Source organism: Microcebus murinus, chromosome 14, assembly GCF_040939455.1.
Source record: "Microcebus murinus isolate Inina chromosome 14, M.murinus_Inina_mat1.0, whole genome shotgun sequence".
Taxonomy (NCBI): Eukaryota; Metazoa; Chordata; class Mammalia; order Primates; family Cheirogaleidae; genus Microcebus; species Microcebus murinus.
In genome coordinates this window covers 69,419,400-69,440,274 of record NC_134117.1, presented here as the reverse complement: position 1 = coordinate 69,440,274, position 20,875 = coordinate 69,419,400, and the positions used below count along the sequence as shown (strand labels likewise).

Here is a 20,875-nt window from a genome sequence, read left to right as displayed (position 1 = left end):
TACTGCTGAAATGCTGCCTCAATGAGGTCACGGGCACCCCACCCCTCGATGCCAGGGGATCGTGGAAATGCTTGGGGAGAAGGGAGCAGAGTGCGGCGGCCTCGCAGGGGAGGGAGGCGCCTCTGTTTCCTGGGTGGTGGGCGGGGCTCTGGTGCTCCCTGTGCTCCAGGCTCCAGGCTGCCCGCCCGCTCCAGGGTGCCTCCGCCCTGGCTTGTCTTGGGAGAGGGCTGGCTCCACCTTGCAGAGACCTCAGAACTCAGGTGCGATGCTCACACGCCTGCCCTCTCCTCACAGCAGCCCTGTGGCACAGCGAGTCCTATTCTCCCATTTTACAGAGGAGGGAAGTGAGGCTCAGTGACCCTGTGTAGTTCACTCACAACCTTGTGTAGGACACAAGCTAGAAAGTGAGGACTCAGAGACCGGGCTGGAGACTTCTGGCTCCAGAGGATACAGTTTCCTGGTGTCCACTGTCTGCCAGTGCGGGTGTGTGAATGTGTGTTTGTGTGAGTGTGTGAGTGTGTGTGTGTGTATATGAGTGTGAGTGTGTGAGTGTGTGTGTGAGTGTGTGTGTATATGAGTGTGAATGTGTGAGTGTGGGTGTGTGTGAGTGTGTATATGAGTGTGAATGTGTGAGTGTGTGTGTATATGAGTGTGAGTGTGTGAGTGTGTGTGTGTATATGAGTGTGAATGTGTGAGTGTGGGTGTGTGTGAGTGTGTTTGTATATGAGTGTGAGTGTGTGAGTGTGTGTGAGTGTGTGTGTGAGTGTGTGTATATGAGTGTGAATGTGGGAGTGTGTGTGTGTGAGTGTGTGTGTATATGAGTGTGAATGTGTGTGTATATGAGTGTGAATGTGAGTGTGTGTGTATATGAGTGTGAATGTGTGTGTATATGAGTGTGAGTGTGTGGGTGTGTGTGAGTGTGTTTGTATATGAGTGTGAGTGTGTGTGTGGGTGTATGTGAGTGTGTGTATATGAGTGTGAATGTGTGTGTATATGAGTGTGAGTGTGTGAGTGTGGGTGTGTGTGAGTGTGTGTATGAGTGTGTGTGAGTGTGTATATGAGTGTGAGTGTGTGAGTGTGTGTGAGTGTGTGTATGAGTGTGAGTGTGTGAGTGTGTGTGTGAGTGTGTGTGTGTATATGAGTGTGAGTGTGTGAGTGTGGGTGTGTGTGAGTGTGTGTATATGAGTGTGAGTGTGTGTGTGTGTATATGAGTGTGAGTGTGTGAGTGTGGGTGTGTGTGAGTGTGTATATGAGTGTGTGTGTGAGTGTGTGTATATGAGTGTGAGTGTGTGAGTGTGGGTGTGTGTGAGTGTGTGTATATGAGTGTGAGTGTGTGTGTGTGTATATGAGTGTGAGTGTGGGTGTGTGTGTGAGTGTGTATATGAGTGTGTGTGAGTGTGTGTGAGTGTGTATATGAGTGTGAGTGTGTGAGTGTGTGTATATGAGTGTGAGTGTGTGAGTGTGTGTGTGAGTGTGTGTATATGAGTGTGAGTGTGTGAGTGTGTGTGTGAGTGTGTGTGTGTATATGAGTGTGAGTGTGTGAGTGTGGGTGTGTGTGAGTGTGTGTATATGAGTGTGAATGTGTGAGTGTGTGTGTGTGTATATGAGTGTGAGTGTGTGAGTGTGGGTGTGTGTGTGTGTATATGAGTGTGAGTGTGTGAGTGTGTGTGTGTATATGAGTGTGAGTGTGTGAGTGTGTGTGTGTGTATATGAGTGTGAGTGTGTGAGTGTGGGTGTGTGTGAGTGTGTGTATATGAGTGTGAGTGTGTGAGTGTGGGTGTGTGTGAGTGTGTGTATATGAGTGTGAGTGTGTGAGTGTGTGTGAGTGTGTATATGAGTGTGAGTGTGTGTGTGAGTGTGTGAGTGTGTGTATATGAGTGTGAGTGTGTGAGTGTGTGTGTGAGTGTGTGTATATGAGTGTGAGTGTGTGAGTGTGTGTGTGTGTATATGAGTGTGAGTGTGTGAGTGTGTGTGAGTGTGTATATGAGTGTGAGTGTGTGAGTGTGTGTATATGAGTGTGAGTGTGTGAGTGTGTGAGTGTGTGTGTGAGTGTGTGAGTGTGTGTATATGAGTGTGAGTGTGTGAGTGTGTGTGTGAGTGTGTGTATATGAGTGTGAGTGTGTGAGTGTGGGTGTGTGTGAGTGTGTGTGTGTATATGAGTGTGAGTGTGTGAGTGTGGGTGTGTGTGAGTGTGTGTGTATATGAGTGTGAGTGTGGGTGTGTGTGAGTGTGTGTGTATGTCGTGCTGGCAGATGGCCATTATCCAGTGTTCACTACGTATCCTGTCCTACTCTCAGCACTTAGCATTTGTTAATTTATTAACTTCTTTAGTCATGTAATAGTCCTACATGAAGGTACTATTGTTACTCCCATTTTACATTAGAGAAAACCGAGGCACAGAGAGTGTAAGTCAAACCAGCCAACCAACCACGCATGCCAGGGCAGCTCTGAGTTTCTGTCTCACACTTGCCAGTTAACGGCCGAGTCGCTCCATCTCTGAGCGTGGATTTCTGCGCTATCCCTCCTGCACATGATGGTCGTGGGGGTTCAGCGAGCCAACTGATGCCAGCACATCGCAGGTGCTCAGCGACTGGCTCGTTAATTTTTGGTGCAAAGGTCCAGCCCTGCGTAGGGGAGGAGGTCTTCCCACCCGGCCTGGGGAAGGGGTCCTGGGCTCAGGGCCGCTGTGGCTGTGCACGGCTGGGCAGGCGGGGGCTGGCGCACACGGGCAGTCACGGCAGATCTGCCTGGGCTGTGGCAAACGACCAGCAGAAGGCAGGGCAGGGTCTTGGGAACCCAGTTCCTTTGCCTGATTCGCAACTGTCAAGGATGCGGAGACCTATTTTGATGCCTTTCGTTTTGCACAGTTAAGACTGAAACAGGGGTCAACAGTCAGAGAGGCATCGGAGGAGCACTGCAGAGGCAGTGCTGGTTTGCATTTTAAAAAAATCAAAGTAACAGTAACAGAGAAACGAGAGCTGAGTTGGAATCCCAGTTCTGTGCGTTATTACCTGGGCAAACTGGTGAGTGCTTAACCCATCCGAGCTGAGTTTTCTCGTCTGTGGAATGAGAAAACTAAGTCACACCTCACAGAGGTATAACTCTTATTGGAGAAAACAATGAGTTTGGAACACATGGCTTTGTGCCTGGCAGATGTCAGGTGGCCAGTGGTAGGAGGTGGCTCCTCAGTACCCCCAACCCCTACCCGCCTAACTCTGCCCTGCCAGCTTTCCCAGCTTCCAGCCGGCTACTGTGCACAAAGGGAGTGTGGTCACTCTCCCCAAAGCTCCCTCGCAACCGTAGCTGGCCAGATTCTGCATGCCCAGGGACAGAGGGCTGCCCTTTGGCTGGAGGAGGAGAGAGTGGGGAGCCAGGAGTATGGGGCTCAGCCCAGGTAGGGCTTTAGGGGATCCAGTGGGGCTCTTACAGGAGACTGTAAGGCCCTTGGACACCCAGGCCAAGGGACCAACCCCTTTCTGGTTGATCCTCCCCATTCTGGGGTTCGTGTTCCTAGACGCATGAGGTCCTTCCTCTGTCCCCTGCACCGTCTGCCTGAGGCCTCCATCCTCAGGCTGCTTCTGCTGGGAGCTGCATGCACACACGACTCGGTGTGCTCCTGGCAGCTCTTCCTAGATGGGGGGATCACCTGCTCTTCTGTGGGATCTTGCTGGGATGGTCTGGGGTCAGGCCCAGCGGTGGGCTGCAGTCGGACATTGGGTCATCCCTGGGTGTGCTTGGTCCAGCAGGGGAGATGCGATGTGGACCGAGCAAAGTACACACAGCGAGGACAGAGAGCCAAGTTGTATTGCGGGAGAGGGGAGCTCGCCTAAGAGCTCTGGGGTCAGACGAGCAAGGGGCCCTTCCTGGGCCAGTTGGGAAAGAATGCACAAAGAAGATTAAACCAGGGCGGACTAGGAAGGTGTGCAGGAAATGGACATGTGCCGGTGGAGGGGCCCGGCATTCCGGGCTGCTGGAAGGGGATCCCGCAGCCGCAAGTGGTGGAGGCAAGAGTCTGCCTGCGGAGCAGGGCACTGCAAGGGTGGGCAGTGGGCAGTGATGTGCACTGACGTGACGTGGGGTCCTTACCAGCCTCCACAGGGTGGGCGGGAGGACCCTTGAGTGTTTTGAAGCAGCAGAGAGCTGAGTTCAGACTGATATTTCAGAAAACTTTTTGACCTCTCTGGTGACATTTGGTGGTAGTTAAGGGACAGAGCCCATCTCTGGGTGCTCCTGGCCTCCCCCTCTCTCAGCACACTGACACCTGCTAGTTCCTTTTTCGGCCTTGGCTGGAAGCTCAGTTCTGGCTGTGGCTCCTGATGGTGTGGCCCAGGTGGGCTCGTCCTCCTGTCTGTACAGCAGAGCACCTGGCACAGGGGTTGGAGGGGCAGCGTTGGTTCTGCCTGGGGACCCAGGCAAGGGGGCTTCCCAAGCATAAAGCATAGGGCATAATAACCTGTCATCCCGTGTTGGATTTTTGGCTTTCTCAGAGCAGTGGAAGGCAGAGGTGTGGGCTGGTCACAGGGGGCCAGACATGCGGTTTGGAAGCTCCCAGGGCGAGCCACCTCCCAACGAGATGCCGGCAAACATGCGATGCAGTGTAGCAGGCCCTCCGCCTGCATATTGCCTAACCTGCACACCCCAAGGTGGGCACTGTTCGCCCTGTGTTATTCATGGAAAAATCCAAACGCAGACATTACAAAAATCCGCTCAAGCTGGTTGGAGAGGGACACAGCAGTCCACTGCCAATAACAACAGGACCCCATCTCTCCAGACGACCCCTCTGCGCTCACGAAGAGCCCTGAGGACACGCCCTCCCCACATGCACGTTCTCATGCCAGCCCCTTGCCCAAGGTGGAGCCCCTTGCCCGAGGTGGAGCCCCTTGCCCGAGGTGGAGCCCCTTGCCCGAGGTGGAGCCCCTTGCCCGAGGCACATGGGCAGTAAAGGGCAGAGAGAAGCCCGGCTCTGAGTGCGGCTCCCAGTGGTCCCGAGGTAGTGGCTGGGGAAGGGCTGGCATGAGAATGTGCATGTGGAGAGGGCGTGTCCTCAGGGCCCTTCGTGAGCGCAGAGGGGTCGTCTGGAGAGATGGGGCCCTGTTGTTATTGGCAGTGGACTGCTGTGTCCCTCTCCAACCAGCTTGAGCGGATTTTTGTAATGTCTGTGTCAGCACAGGGCTGGAAACCACCTCTTCACTGCCTCAGTGACCCTCCCGAAGCCCAAGCCGTGGGTCGGTGTGGACACTGCCCGCCTGTCCCTCTCCTCAGGCATCCAGCAAGGACCCCTCTCCCGGAGCAGAGCTCTCTTCTGAGTCAGGAGGGGCTGTGGCACCAATGCCCCCACCAGGACAGTTCATCCCACCAGCCCGAGCTGCCCAGCCAGGATCCGAAGGCCCCGTGGTCGCAGACCCTTCACCCCACCCGTCCTCTGGCCAGGCCTGGGGAAAGCACAGAGTTGCAAAGCAAATCCCTGCCACAGCCTGGGAAGACAGTCCATCCCCACAAACGGAGAGGTGTGGAGGGTGGAAACAGGCCCAGTGCTCTGGGAACGGGACAAGGGATGTCTCCATTCTGCGTGGGAACCAAGGAAGGCTCCAAGGAGGAGAAAGGCGAGGGGAAGCAGGGGAAGGCGCAGCGAGCCAAGAGTCTCGAACTGTGGCTCCGTGCACTGCTCTGAGTGTTTCTCTGTGCAGCGCCCAGAGCTGGGCAAGGTGGCAGGAACCGATGAACCCAGTCAGCAGTCAGAGCGACAGCGCCCAACGAGCCACCTGAGCTGCCCCAGCCACGCCAGCCACCCCACCCAGCCTACATTCTGACTCTTGAGGAGTGAGCATTCATCCAAGACCCCGTGGGCCTCTGGCCTCCCTCAGTCCTCAGTTGGTTGTCAGGAAGCCAAAATCCAGGCTCCTGGGTCCACACAGCCTTGGGTGTGCAGGCTCCCAGCAGTGGGTGCTATCTGGGAGGTCCGATGGGCCTATTGTGGTTTCTATCTTAGGACCTCATGGAGGTTCTGTGGGGACCTGCCTCCTTCAAGCAGGTTCCTTCCAGAGTTTTATTTTGCAACGATTCCCAGCAGAAAAAGTGAGGAAAGCAAGAAGTGAGAGTTCTTACTGCAGGAATTTTGTGACCCGTAGCCAGCCTCAGCCTGGACAGGTGTGACGGCCCTGGCTGTGGAAGTCCCAGCCTGGTATGCTGGTTGGACCCTGCTGGGAACAAGCTGTCCTTGGAAGGCAGCACAGTTACAGGTGACATACGCATGGGACCCCAAAATGTTCTGACGGGGGCCCTGGAGGTTCTAGATGTTTTTCCAGGGGACTGGTCTCTACAACCGGCATTTCAGAAGCCAGGAAGTGAACACAAAGTGTGGCCTGAAGTCTGGGGAGTGTTGAGTGAAGGATGGAACTGGGACCTTGCGGCGGAGCCCTCCTGTCTGCTGAGAGTCTGTCCCCGGACACCGCACGGTGGAGTCCTGCTCTCTCAAAGGCCTCACGTCGGCCCACGGGTGAGGACAGCCCACTCTTTGCTTTGTGGCATTGTACCCCTGGTCTTTCCAGGTTTCCACACCTAGGCAGGGCTCTCTGTAAGACTCACAGAAGCTACAGCGCCCAGAGAGGCAGGCCGGCGGTGGGGCGAGAAAGACAGCCAGGCTCAAAATGAAGGGGGCGCCCCCCCCCCCCCCGCAGGCGAAGGAAGCACGCATCTGTAATTAAGGATGTACTCACGCTAAAATTAAAGCGGTGCTCTCCCTAAGAGATGCCCCTCCCAAAACTAAGGGGTGCTCCCCTAAAATTAAGGAGGTAGTCATTTTGTAATTAGGGATTCAATAGAAAATTAAGGAGGTGCTCATCCTAAAATTGAGGTGCTCCTCCTAAAATTAAGGAAGCATTCCCCCTTAAATTAAAGAAGGACTCACTTTAAAATTAAGAATGTGCTCGCCCTAAAATTAAAGAGGCCCTCATTGTAAAATTCAGGTGATGCTCACTCACTCCAAGCTGGGTGGCACTCAGCCCCGGCCTTGCAGGAGCGGTGGGCCCTTTGCTGGCCCCGACAGTAGCTGTGGTCCTGGCATCCAGAGACTTAGATAGCCTCAGGGTCTAGGGCTTTCAGCTACTCTTGGAGAGTGGCCTGCACCCTGGCTTCACAGCGTTAGTCCAGCCTGAAACTGGCCGGCATGCATCAACTACGCACTCTAGGAAGTGGCCCTCGGGCGCTGCCCTGAGCCGGGCCCCCAGGCAGAGGAGTTGACCTTGTATACTGGGGACAAACAAGGGGACAGTGCCTGCCGCCCCCAGGATCAGAGCCTCGTCACAACAAATTCTCCATGAGAAAGAATTGCCCTCAGAACTGCTCGATCTGGTGTGCTGTCCTTCCGCTGCGGGAGGAGGGCGCCGGGCAAGCCGCCCAGCACTACTTTGTGCTGTCGCTAGTGGCCATTAACTCCTTCCCTCCCTTCCTGTCATCCCACCTCAGGCTCCCCCGTTACCCTCAGCGCTGCCCAACAGAAGCACGTCATGCCCAGCACAGCCCATGCCTTGTCCCACTCCCAGCGCTCTCCTGGGCAGAGTTTTGCATTGCACCTGGACGGCGCCATTCACAGACAGGACTTGCCTCTCTCATGGAGGAGTCTCCTGTCTCTGTCCCTCCTGCCTGGGCTGGGCCAACCTCAATCAGTGCAAGCACTTTCTTCTCCCAGAGGCCAGGGCTTGCTTCTGAGTTGTGTTCCTGAGCTGTTTGTTCCAGTTCAGGCTTGGCAGGGGCCGGAGATGCTGGGCCAAGAGCCCATAGTGCAGGCCTGGGCACTGTCTGAGCATGCTTCTCGGCTGGGAGCTCTGGTTCACGGTGAGGGTGTATGAAAGCTAGGATGAGACTGTGCAGTAGCAGAGAGAACATGAGTCTTGCATCAGAAAAGCTGAGTCCTGGGTCCTCAGGAAAGTCATAAACTCTCTGGTCTGCATCAGCTTCTGGAAAACGGCATAATAGAAACATGTGTAACGGTGGCTACCAGCGTTCAGTCTTAGTGAACAACTGAGTGCTGTGCAAATGTAGCTGATGGCTAGTAGAACTGTTATAAGAGGCAGGCTGTTCCCACCAGTATTCTCAAGGGGGAGGAGAGGGTTTATTTTCATCTTCTGCTTCCATTATCACATTTTTTTTTCTTGTGGCCAAAGAGCTCTTCCCTTTGCACTGATGCCATTCATCGATTTTCCTGTCTCGGGTCCCTTCTCAAGGTCTGGCTGGGATGCAAGCGACCCAACCTCCCATCTCAACGTCTCTTGTGTAAGACCCTCTGTAACCCTTCTAGGGACCCAAAGAGGCTCAGGCCAGTGGTTCCTGAGGCTGTGGTTCTGCCTGCTGTGGGGACATCCCCCTGGCAGTGGGCTGGTGCTGCTTTTGCTTTGGAGGGACCTCGTGGTTGACTGTCACTTGTCTGTTCTGACTGCGTGGGTTGCGTTTGAGTTTGCTGAAGCAGCCTCGTAACTCACGGCGTGTATTGATTGCTTCTCTTCTACTGTCCCAGGATCTCCAAGGACATCTCAAGTAAGGATGTTCTGGGCTGATGCCAATGGGTGGGGATGGCTCAGAAGTGGTCACAGATGGTTGCAGAGGTGAAGAGCAAGATTTGCACCATTTCTAAGAACATGGAGATGTTGGAATCAGCTGTTACAAATTCACTGGGATGATAAGATAGTAGTCACAATCCTTCAAACTCAGAAGTTGTAGCAGATACTAAGCACGGCAAGGAGTTTTACCTGCATGTTGAGATCAGTTCAGCTGACACACATGAGCCAGAGCTCACAGATAGTGTGAGAAAAGGCAAAGATTTCATGGTAGAAATTTCTGGATATTCAGCTGGAAGAGACATCAGAGTGCAGCACGGCACTCAGCATCCTCTAATGCTCTCACAAGCTTGTCTGTGAAGAATGGCTCAAAGGTAGTAGAGCCCACCCGTGCTCTACTAGGTTCTCCAAACATGGGCCACGGACTGAAGTAGAGTAGCCAAGAGGTCTTTTTTTGTTTTGGTCCTGCAGAAGTCCCTGTGGTAGATTGCAAGGGTGCTCCCAAACCTTCACCCCCTTGGTATCCCCACCTTTTGTTATGTGACTTTGTAGTCCCTCAAACTAAGGCAAAGTCTGTTTCCAATCTCCTGAACCTGGGCTCAGCAATGCGACTTGCTTTGGGCAATAGGATATCATCTGATAGGATGCAAACGCAGCCATGCACTGGGCTCAGGAACTGGGCCTGCCCTCCTGTGCCCTGCCACTGCCATGAGCACATACCTGGGCTGGTGTGCTGAGCATGAAAGACACAGAAGCAGAGTGTCCCTCATCATCCCAGCCCAGGCCAGCCTTGCGGAGCCGACAGCCATCTGAATTCCAGTGGGAGGAGCACACGCAGACAACCTTAGTGCAGCTGCCTGGCCTACCCAGCGGACGTGAACGCTCACTGCGGTATGCCACTGATGCTTTGCAGCTCTTATACAGCATGGTTTTGGCGTAGACAACCGACACATCCACTTCTAGGGACAGCTTCATTGAGGGATAATTGACATACAACAAACTATACATACTGGAAGTGCAATTTGGTAAGCATTGCCGTATGTCTATGCTCATGAAACCATCACTTCAATCTCACCCCCAAATTTTCTTGTATCTTATCATTGTAATTTTACCCTCCCATTCTGCTGCCCACCCCTAGGCACTAATCTGCTTTTTGTCATTAGAGATTAGCTTGTATTTTTGAGCAGTTTAGATAAATGGAATCATGCAGCTTGTACTTGTTTTTGGCTATTTCATCCAGCACAGGTATTTCCAGATTCCTCTGTGTTGTAGCGTGTATCAACAGTCCATGCCTTTCTGTTGCTGAGTAGTATTCCATTGCATGCACATCCCTCACTTTATTTATAACTTGCCTTCTGATGGACACTTGGGTTGTTTCTAGGTTTTGGCTATTACAAATTAAACTGCTATGACATTCCTGTGCAAACTTTGTATGGACACATGCTTTTATCTTGGGTAAATGCCCAGGAGTGGAATGGCTGGATCATACGGCAGGTGTGTGTTTAACTGTTTAAGAATCTGCCATATCATTTCCAAAAGTGATTATACCATTTTACATTCCCACTAGTAGTTTGAGACTTTTATGCCCTTGCCAACATTTCAACACTTGCTATGCTGAGTAATTCTGGGCAGTCTAATATGTAAGCAGTATTATCTCATTGTGGTTCTGATTTGCATTACTCTGATGACTAGTGATGCAAAACATACCGTATTTTCATGTGTTTATTTGTCATCATATCTCTTTTGTTCACTGTCTTTTTATTCTCCTAACATTATATTTTGAAGAGAGAAGTTTTAAACTTTGATGATGTCCAACTAATCGATTCTCTTATGAATTGCACTTTTGTTATTGTGTCTAAGAAATCTTTGCCTAACCCATTACTGAGATTTTGTACTATTGTTTAGAAGTTTTATAGTTTTTTTTTTTTTTTTGAGACAGAGTCTCGCTTTGTTGCCCAGGCTAGAGTGAGTGCCATGGCGTCAGCCTAGCTCACAGCAACCTCAAACTCCTGGGCTCGAGTGATCCTTCTGCCTCAGCCTCCCGGGTAGCTGGGACTACAGGCATGCGCCACCATGCCCGGTTAATTTTTTATATATATATCAGTTGGCCAATTAATTTCTTTCTATTTATAGTAGAGACGGGGTCTCGCTCTTGCTCAGGCTGGTTTTGAACTCCTGACCTTGAGCAATCCGCCCGCCTCGGCCTCCCAAGAGCTAGGATTACAGGCGTGAGCCACAGCGCCCGGCCAGAAGTTTTATAGTTTTAAATTTTACATTTAGGTCTATGATTCATTTTGAGTAACTTTTTGGATATGGTACAAAGTATAGATAAAAGTCCATTTTTTTGGTAAAAGGATATTCAATTATTCTAGTACCGTTTGTTGAAAATATTTTTTTCTACACTAAAATGTCTTGTACTTTTGTCAAAGTTTCAGTTGCTCATATATGTCTAGGTCTGTTTCTGGGTTCTATTCTTTTCCACTGATCGACCTGTCCTTTTGTGTCAATCCTGCACTGTCTTGATTTCTGTAGCTTTATAATAAGTCTTAAAATCAGTAGTGTTAGTCCTCTAATTTTACTACTTGTTTACGAAGTTGTTTTGATTATATTAGAACCTTGGCATTTCCACGTGAATTTTAGAAACAGCTTGACAAGTTTTAGGAAAAAATCCTGCTGGTATTTTGATTGGACTTGCATTGAAACTTTAGAGCAATTTTCAGGAGAATTTACATCTTGATGATACTGAGTCTTCTGATTCATGAACAAGGTCCCATTGATCTAGTTCCTCTTTACTATCTCTCAGTGATGCTTTCTAGTTTCTAGAGTACATGATTTTTTTTACATCTTTTGTTGCATTTATTCTTAAATATTTCATTTATTTGATGCTACTTTCTGTTTGTTGCTAGTATCTGGAATGTATTGTTGTATATTGATCAGGTCTTCCGCAAATCTGCAAATCCCTTTATTAGCTCTAGTAGCATTTGGGGTAGATTCCAGCAGATTTTCTACAATCATGTCATTTGTGAATAAAGAGTATTTCATTTTTATTGCCAGTCTATATGCAATTTCGTTTCTTTTTCTTGCATTCTCACACTGGCTAGAACCTTTAGTACAATGTTGCCTAGAAATGGTGAGAGTGGGCGTCCTTGTCTTGTTCCCAGTCTTAGGAGAAAAACATTTGGTCTTTTGCTTTTACATAGATGTATGTTTTCTGTAGATGTGCTTTTTAGGCTGAGAAGTTTCTATCATTTGTCAAAAGGTTTCTTTGTATTTACTTATCATCTAAATATTTGATAACACAGCTTTTCTTTTTTAGTTTGTTAACCTGGTGTTCTTAGTCCATTCAGGCTGCTATGACAAAAGACCATAGACTGGAAGCTTATAAACAACAGAAATTTATTTCTTGCAGTTCTGGAGGCTGAGAAGCCCAGGATCCAAGTGCTGGCAGCTTTGGTGCCCGAGGGCCCTTCCTTATATACAGCTGTCTCTCACTGGAGTCACATGGCAGAAGGGCTGAGGGTGCTCTCAGGCCTCTTTCATGAGGGCACTAATTCCACCCACGAGGGCTCTGCTCTCATCATCCAATCACCCCAAAGGCGCCACCTCCTAATCCCATCACTTGGGTGTTAAGATTTCAACATATGAATTTGGGTGGAGGGACACAAATGTTCAGTCCACAGCATATGGTCAGTTCCATTAATTGATTTTTCAAATATTAAAACAACTTTTCATTTCTCAGATAAACTCCACTTCATTATGATATATTTTTTATATATTTTTATTTTATTTGCTAAAACTTTGTTTATAATTTTTATGTCTATGCCAATGAAAGATAATAGTCTATAGTTTTCTTTTCTTGTAATATCTTTGTCTAGTTTTGGTATTCATATAAATAGAGATTTTATAGAATGTTGAGAAGTATTCCCTCCTTTCAAATTTCTGGAAGAGTGTGTAGAATAGATATTGTTTCTTAAATGTTGACAGAATTCACCTGTGAAGCCACCTGGGCTGATACACCACTTTTTAGTGATAACTTCATTTATGAGAATGACTCTGTGGGCTGTATGGTTCACTGGCACTACTGGGGATAGTGTCTCCCATGTAGAATGGGAGACCATCCTTGTAAGGACCAACAGCAGAGATTTGTTTGAGGTCTTGATGTCAGGGAAACCCGAGGTATTTGCTTCTTATTCTTTCTTGGTGTTCAAAGAGTGTGTCTGCTCACTCTTCCGCATGGTAGCTTTCTAGAAGACAATGACCACGCCTCCCTGGGTACTCCATCTATGCCAGCCATGCCATGCTTCTTGGCCTGACGTTTGCCTGGCCCACGGTCGGGTTCCTTGTCCAAAGTGTCAGCCACTATGTCTATGTCCCTGTCCTTCACAGCCCTCTTCAAAAGGCTGAACAGAACCAAGGGCAATCCTGGAAGAATCGTCAGCACATGAAAAATGAGAGAGTCTGCTGTCTTCCTTCTGCTTGGCTCACTGGATGTGGTGTAGAAATAACCTTGTTCTTGTGGGTGACCTTAACAGCCCAAGCTTGGATGTGAAGGGGAAGGTCGCCCAGTATAAGGCTTTTACAGTCTGGCCCCTTCCTCTCTGGCCACATGCTGACCTACTCCTTTCCTCTGCTCCTCCTTCTTTTTCCACCCACAACAGGAGCTGATCACCCTGCTGTGCAGGTCGTAAGCCCGCATGTTCCTCCAAAATTAACCCTCACTGAGCATGGGTGAGAATCCACGTGCCGGGCAGTTTGCTGCTTAGTCACTGTTATGTTGAATCCTACAGCCCAGAGGGTGGGCACGATGGTTATCCCCATTTTGTAGAGGAGGAAACTGAAGTTTAAAGAGGTTGGGTGCTGTGTCTAAGGTCACGCACTGTACGCAGTAGGACAGGGCACGAACCCGCCCTCCCAGCCACTATGCTGCAGTGCCCGGTGCTTAGACGTGTGTTTACTAGTTCGCCTCCCCAGTCAGACATCCTACTATGTGTCTACACTGCACGACTGGGACTCAGCAAATGTTTGCCAAGTGAACGAATCATTAGCGGAGTTCCAGATTTTTTATTTTAAACCTAGAAGGAAGCCACAGGCACAAAGAAATCCAGAAAAGAATGCTCCAACCAAATCCTATTGTCTTTCAGTAGTAGGTGGGCAGAACAAGAGGAGGATATTTGCTTACTCATGGAGACAATTACCTCGGGAAAGGAAAATGGTCAACATTCACTTGGAAGACGTGCACACACATTGCGGTCTGGCAGATGTAATAAGTCACCTGCAGACATGTTGGAGTGTGTGAAGCTGTCTTAAATGGCTGGAGGTTGTCACGGGATACACATTTAAGAGGGTGGAGATTAGCGTGGAGGGACCAAGACAGTTGCTTCAGAAACATCAGTTTTCCTGAAGGCTTTAAGCAGGGCTAAGGTCACACTACACATTTGCTGCACCCTTTAAACAATGATGACAACACCTGGGCTTTAAATGCCTCTATGTCCTCATCTATATGAATAAGTTCCCATTGTGAGAGTGTGGGGTGAGGACTGGGGCCGCTGGGGGCGTGGCCGTGTCTGTCATGTAGAGAAGCAGGTTGATGGGTCAAAACCCCGGAACAAAACAAAACTCCTAATGGATCTCAGGTTGACCCCAAGCACTTGACTTGTGAGAAATGGCACATCCAGGCAGGCCGCTGTGTGGAAACGGCTTTGCCTCCATCTCCCCGTGTCCTGTGGGCTCTGCGGAGCCTTCCCTTTGGAGCTACCTGTTGCTGCTGTGTGCTCCAGCGGACCAGACTTCCAACACCGGGCCTCTGCTGGTGGCTGTGTGACTTCTGCCAAGCTACCTGAGCATTTGGAGCCCCAGTTCCTTCACCTCTGCAATGGGATTGAGATTGAGCTTAGCACTCCAGGCCCGACAGGCATTTGTGGGGCTGTAGCAAGATAAGGACCAAGAAGCATGCTGTCAGTCCCGCACCTCTGGACCAGAGAGGCAAGGTCACACTGTGATAGTTCCCTCTGGAGATGTGTGCAGATTTGTTTGTCCCTGGAGGGGGTCCAGGAGCAGGTTTGGCTGGAGAGCGTCATGGTGGTGCCAATTAAAGCATGCATGGCAAGCATGCAGAGACAGAATGGGCAGCTAGATAGAGTATCAGTGTCCTTAGATTTAGGAGTGTGACCCTTGACTATACATTCCACTGTAACGGTCTGTCCTCACCACGACCCCCCTGCCTGAGCCTGTGCATGGTCAGGGCTGACCCAGGGCAAGGGCACCAGGGTGGCCTCTGGGCAGCTCTGATCAGGCCTTTCTGGTAGCATTTGTGTGTTTCCTATCTTGCATCTTGGCGTCATGAAGATACGGAGAGACATACCATCGCTTGGGTTAAGTGGAGGACACAGTGATCAAGAGTGGAGTCTCGGGAGTAGACCGTCACTAGGAAACTCACGTCCCTGCTTCCTGGGTGTGAAGCCTTGAGCAAGGAGCTTTACCCGTTAAGCCTCGGTTCCTGCCTCTGAACAGCGGGTAGGAGGCTGAGCATGATGGTGCTTCAGAGGATAGTTAGGGGGATGAGACGAGATACTGCATTTAAAACCTGTAGCACAGAGCTTGGCCCATAGTAAATGCTCAAATATATAATAATGCCTATGGTCAGCTACTGCTACCGAGCAGGGGCTAGAAGAGTGAAGTGAGCCCTCGAGTGCTGGCAGTGAGAGGCTTCAGGCTTGAGCCTCTGTGCTCTAGGGAACCTTGCGAGCCTCACCCAAGTGCCCAGAGACACTGGGCAAATGTCTTTTGGGGAAGCCCATGCATGTCTGTGTGCAAAGACACAGGCTGGAGGAGGGGCTTTCAGGGCCTAAGAGGGGTGTCATCTGCTGCTACACAGGGAGCTCTTCCCATCATCCTCCTGGCCGGCCGCCGGCTGCAGGCGGGGGTGGGAGGGTGGGGAGCTATTGCAGATCCCATGAGGATGAAGGGCAAGAGGGTGGCCGATGTGCAAAGGGAGGCAACCCTGCCTGCCTAGGCGATGGGGGCAGGCCCTTTCTCATTTTATGGAGGAAGAGTGCCTTGGGCCCCTGGACTCCCAGCGCAGTCAAACCTGCTTCCCAAGTGCCCTTTCCTGACAGAGGTCTGCAGCCTCCCTGGGGCCTGTGGCTCTCACTCAGCAGGTGGACACAGTGAGAACCCGCTTGAAGAAGGGACTGGCAGGTGTCCCAGCATCTGCATGGGTCTGTGTGTGGTTTCCCAGCTGTGTCTGCTTCTGTGGGTGGCCACATCTCAGCAACTGAGCCACTTGGAGGTCACACACGCGTGTGCACACACATGCACGCACCCAGATGCATTCCTGCATTCCTAGGCCAGGGAGATGATGCAAATGAGGCTAGTGTGGGACAATGGTGGGGGTGGTCTGTGATGACCTGGAAACCACACGACTACACCAAAGGGATGGAATTTTCTAATTTTAGAAACACTTCCACTGGGTGCAGTCTGCCCATGGCCTGTTTGCCCTATTTGGCAGTGACAATGATCCACCTGTGCTCCAAAACCACGTGTGGTGTGGGGCTGGACACCAGGGTGGGGCAGCAGGGGCCCATGGAGCTGCTGGATGTCCTAAGGGGGCTCATCCAAAGGGGCTGGGAGAGGAGCAGGAGCCAGCTCAATGCAGCACCTCCTTGTCCTGGTGGAGGCACCTGGGGCCTGGTGCCTTTAGCGCTTCCGACAGCCCTGCTCCCATCCTCAGGGGGTCCAGGGAGAAGGCTCTTAGGGGCTGTCTGCTACCTGCAGGTGACATGCTGGGCACCCTTGAGTCACATGCCTTCCTATCTTTTGGAGAACCCACATGCCGTGCCTGCAGGGACATGAAGGGGCCACCCTAGATCCCCTGGCCACAGTTTCTGCAAAGTCAGGGCCTCTGTTTCAAGTCTTATTTCCTCCTTAGCAGCAGTGCACCTGTAAATGAAGCCTGAACTTCTCAACAGAGGATTTCAACAAAAAAGAGGCTTAGGAGAATAAGGAATTTGCAAATCTTATGCACTGGACATAGGCCAGGAGTCTAGTGATGCTGGAAGAAACTTGAGATTTGCCCAAGAGTGCCAAAGCCCCTCTGCTGCTTCCCACTCCCTCCCAGCACTCTAGAAAGCCCCGGCGAGGTTATTTGAAAGCCTGGCCATTAGAAGGCAACTCGTGGCCTATTTTTAGCCTGGATCTTATATGAAAACCAAGAGAGAGGCCCGCCCCGCCCTCTGCATTAACAGCAGCTCCGTGCACAGAGATAAAGGTTTGGTTATGAGGGGCATTATGAATGTGTGTGTGAGTCTGTGTGTGAGTCTGTGTGTGTGTGTCCGTGTGTGAGTCTGTGTGTGTGTCTGTGTGTGTGTCTGTGTGTGAGTCTGTGTGTGTGAGTCTGTGTGTGTGAGTCTGTGTGTGTGAGTCTGTGTGTGAGTCTGTGTGTGTGAGTCTGTGTGTGTGTCTGTGTGTGAGTCTGTGTGTGTGTCTGTGTGTGAGTCTGTGTGTGAGTCTGTGTGTGAGTCTGTGTGTGTGAGTCTGTGTGTGAGTCTGTGTGTGTGAGTCTGTGTGTGTGTGTCCATGTGTGAGTCTGTGTGTGAGTCTGTGTGTGTGTGTCCATGTGTGAGTCTGTGTGTATGAGTCTGTGTGTGTGTGTCTGTGTGAGTCTGTGTGTGTGAGTCTGTGTGTGTGTGTCTGTGTGAGTCTGTGTGTGAGTCTGTGTGTGTGAGTCTGTGTGTGTGTGTCTGTGTGAGTCTGTGTGTGAGTCTGTGTGTGTGTTCGTGTGTGAGTCTGTGTGTGTGAGTCTGTGTGTGTGTCTGTGTGTGAGTCTGTGTGTGAGTCTGTGTGTGTGAGTCTGTGTGTGTGTCTGTGTGTGAGTCTGTGTGTGAGTCTGTGTGTGTGTTCGTGTGTGAGTCTGTGTGTGTGAGTCTGTGTGTGAGTCTGTGTGTGAGTCTGTGTGTGTGTTCGTGTGTGAGTCTGTGTGTGTGAGTCTGTGTGTGTGTGTCTGTGTGAGTCTGTGTGTGAGTCTGTGTGTGTGTTCGTGTGTGAGTCTGTGTGTGTGAGTCTGTGTGTGTGTCTGTGTGTGAGTCTGTGTGTGAGTCTGTGTGTGTGTCTGTGTGTGTGTCTGTGTGTGAGTCTGTGTGTGAGTCTGTGTGTGTGTTCGTGTGTGAGTCTGTGTGTGTGAGTCTGTGTGTGAGTCTGTGTGTGAGTCTGTGTGTGTGTTCGTGTGTGAGTCTGTGTGTGTGAGTCTGTGTGTGTGTCTGTGTGTGAGTCTGTGTGTGAGTCTGTGTGTGTGAGTCTGTGTGTGTGTCTGTGTGTGAGTCTGTGTGTGAGTCTGTGTGTGTGTTCGTGTGTGAGTCTGTGTGTGTGAGTCTGTGTGTGAGTCTGTGTGTGAGTCTGTGTGTGTGTCTGTGTGTGAGTCTGTGTGTGTGAGTCTGTGTGTGAGTCTGTGTGTGTGTCTGTGTGTGAGTCTGTGTGTGAGTCTGTGTGTGAGTCTGTGTGTGTGTTCGTGTGTGAGTCTGTGTGTGTGAGTCTGTGTGTGAGTCTGTGTGTGAGTCTGTGTGTGTGTTCGTGTGTGAGTCTGTGTGTGTGAGTCTGTGTGTGTGAGTCTGTGTGTGTGAGTCTGTGTGTGAGTCTGTGTGTGTGAGTCTGTGTGTGTGAGTCTGTGTGTGTGAGTCTGTGTGTGTGAGTCTGTGTGTGAGTCTGTGTGTGTGAGTCTGTGTGTGTGTGTCTGTGTGAGTCTGTGTGTGAGTCTGTGTGTGTGTTCGTGTGTGAGTCTGTGTGTGTGAGTCTGTGTGTGTGTCTGTGTGTGAGTCTGTGTGTGAGTCTGTGTGTGTGTTCGTGTGTGAGTCTGTGTGTGTGAGTCTGTGTGTGAGTCTGTGTGTGAGTCTGTGTGTGTGTGTCAGGGGAGGGGGCTGCAGACCCTTCCACTCGCTGAGATAAATCAGATTCTTAAGCTATCTGTGGCTAATCCATTAGAAGGGTGGATACCTACATCCTGAAACAGCTTCCTGACAGGAGGCGGCCTCAGCTCTGGGTGGACAGTGGCTGGGGAAACAGACACTAGGATTCTTGGCATTTTACGTATCTGGAAACCAAGACCAAGAGGGAGCGGGGTGGCCTCAAATCAACAGTGGTAGACTCTAAGCCCAGATACGGAAACTTATTTAGGGTGACCTTCCCCTTCCCAGGATGGGCTGTTGGGGACCTCGGTGGCCACTCCCTTATGCATAGGTGACAACATGGTCTGAGAGAGTCTGGGGCTGGCTTCTCTACCAGCTCACTCACTGAGAGCCTCTGCAGAGCAGCTCTGGACCCTTCCAGCTGCCCGATAGGCAGGGCTTCCTGCCCTAGAAGCAGGGAGGGCTTTGGCCAGAGCCCTGGCCTTTGTGGAAATCAAGGGACCAGGGTTCCACACTGGTTGTCCCTCTGACATGCAGCATGACCTTGCACAATTTCACCACCCCTGCTGGAGCTCAGGTGCTCCATCTTGTAACAGGAGGGGTGGCATTAGGCCGCCCAGCAGCCCTTCCTGCTCTAACTCATGGCCTAGATGCCGAAGGAGCCTACTGGCCAACACATGGTGAGCCCATGTCCTCTCAAAATGGCCCAGGTCCTCACTGAGCTCTGGAGTGTGTCATGGAGGTTTTCACCCTCAGTTCCACTTAGCTATGCTCAATTCCTGACGTCCTTGATTTGTCGAAATACCTCGCCAACAGGCCCAGCATCTCCACCCTACAGATCAGAAAGCATAGTCCTGGGGGACCAGGTGGCTCCCCAAGGTCACACACAGGGCAAGTGACAGGGCTGGGGTGGGAACCAGCCTGGCTTGAGTCTGAGCTAGGAGACCCTTCCCATTCGGCCAGACCCACGGGCAAGCTTTTGCCCAATGCTGGGGAAAGGCTTGGATAAGGAGTGTGTGTCTCTTTTTTGTCCTCCAGAGACGACGGGACCCAGAGCTAAGGGCTCAGAACACTATCTGCTCACTTCCCCGATGCAGATCCTGGCCCCATAGGGGACACGGGGCTAGGTGTGTCTGCCTGGGGCAGTGGGCAGGCTGGGTTCAGGATGGCGGTGGTCAGCTCTGTTCTAACCCTCTGTCTTTCTGGCCAGTTGGGTAGCCCTGTGATCAGCTGGGGGAGGGAGAGGACTCCAGCAAGGGGACCCTCTCTGTCCCTGAGCCCACAGTGCGTTCCAGCAGTCAGGGCACCTGGGTGGCCGGAGGGGAGCCTGCGACCTCCGTGTCCAAGCCAGCTCAGCCCGTCCTGCAGGGCAGAGCTGCCCCGGGACTGGGAATTCTCTCTCCATGCCATAGGGCTGGGTTTGAGCAAGGCAGGATGGGCTCAGTGGACCATTTCCATAGTATACAGCAGGAACTCGAGTCCCAGATTTGCCTTCACCTTCCATCCCCACGTCCACCTCAGAACTGTAGGGGTCAGACCCCTTTGACTCATTTCACAGAAGCGGACCCTGAGGCTCCCCAGAGTCACAGGGAGGGCGAGTTGCCAAGCAGAGATCCAGCACCAGGCTCCTGGCCTGAAGCTCGCCCCACTACACCTGCCGCTGCTCCGCACAGCAGTTCTTCTGGGGGTCTTGGGAGAGAAATTGAAGCACAGAAGTCACCAGATGTGCCTGGCCGTCTCCCAGCCACCTCCCGCCACTCGGGCAGCTCTGCGTGCTGTGCCAGCGTGCAGGGAATGGCAGCTGGGGGGCGGGGTCTTACCTGTAGCAGTGGTGATGCCCAGGAGCCGGCAGGTGTATTCCAGCCCCGTCCAGAACACCTGGAGCTTCATGGTGGTGGGGCTGAGGGCAGAGTCCCAGCAGGGCAGGCAGCAGAGGCTCTGGCCCCAAGATGCTCCTGGACGTCCTTGCACAGGCGGGAGGCTGTGGCTGCCAGCTCACCCCCCTCCCCCTGCGTGCCGGGGGCCCTGCCTTTCCAAACCAGTCCTGGCCACCCCAGCCTGGCCGAGGTGTGAACAGGACTCACCTTCCTGGCTTGTCAGCCCGTGCCCTTGCCAGGCAGTCGGCTTAATCATTACCTTGGAAGAATGCCCCTGCTGCTCCACGCAGCCCCAACCTGGCCTGGAGCAGCTCGGCCCCAGCGCAGCCGCCTGAGATGGGGATTAGGGCTGGGCTGGAGGCAGCCGAGCTGGCAATTAACCGTTTCTGCTGGGAGGAGGGAGCCGGGGAGCCAGCCCAGGCCCTTCCTTATCAGGCAGTGCCTAGAAAGTGGCACCTGGACCACACACCCGCTGGGGGCCTGGGGCGTCAGCCTCTGGAGGGGACAGTGCACTTGCAGGTCCTATGTGTGTGTGTGGCCAAGACGGATG

The 20,875-nt window shown here is 51.8% G+C and overlaps 1 protein-coding gene across 1 annotated transcript in view; it reads right to left on the bottom strand.

The window, feature by feature from the left end:
- Positions 1 to 20,413, bottom strand: part of TMEM72 (transmembrane protein 72) — a 29,976-nt gene extending 9,563 nt beyond the window's left edge. The window contains exon 1 of the mRNA XM_076010393.1: positions 20,269 to 20,413. Within this exon, the coding sequence (XP_075866508.1) occupies positions 20,269 to 20,338 (70 nt within the window). The 5' untranslated portion in view covers positions 20,339 to 20,413. The remainder of the gene's footprint in view (positions 1 to 20,268) is intronic.
- Positions 20,414 to 20,875: the final 462 nt, after the last annotated feature.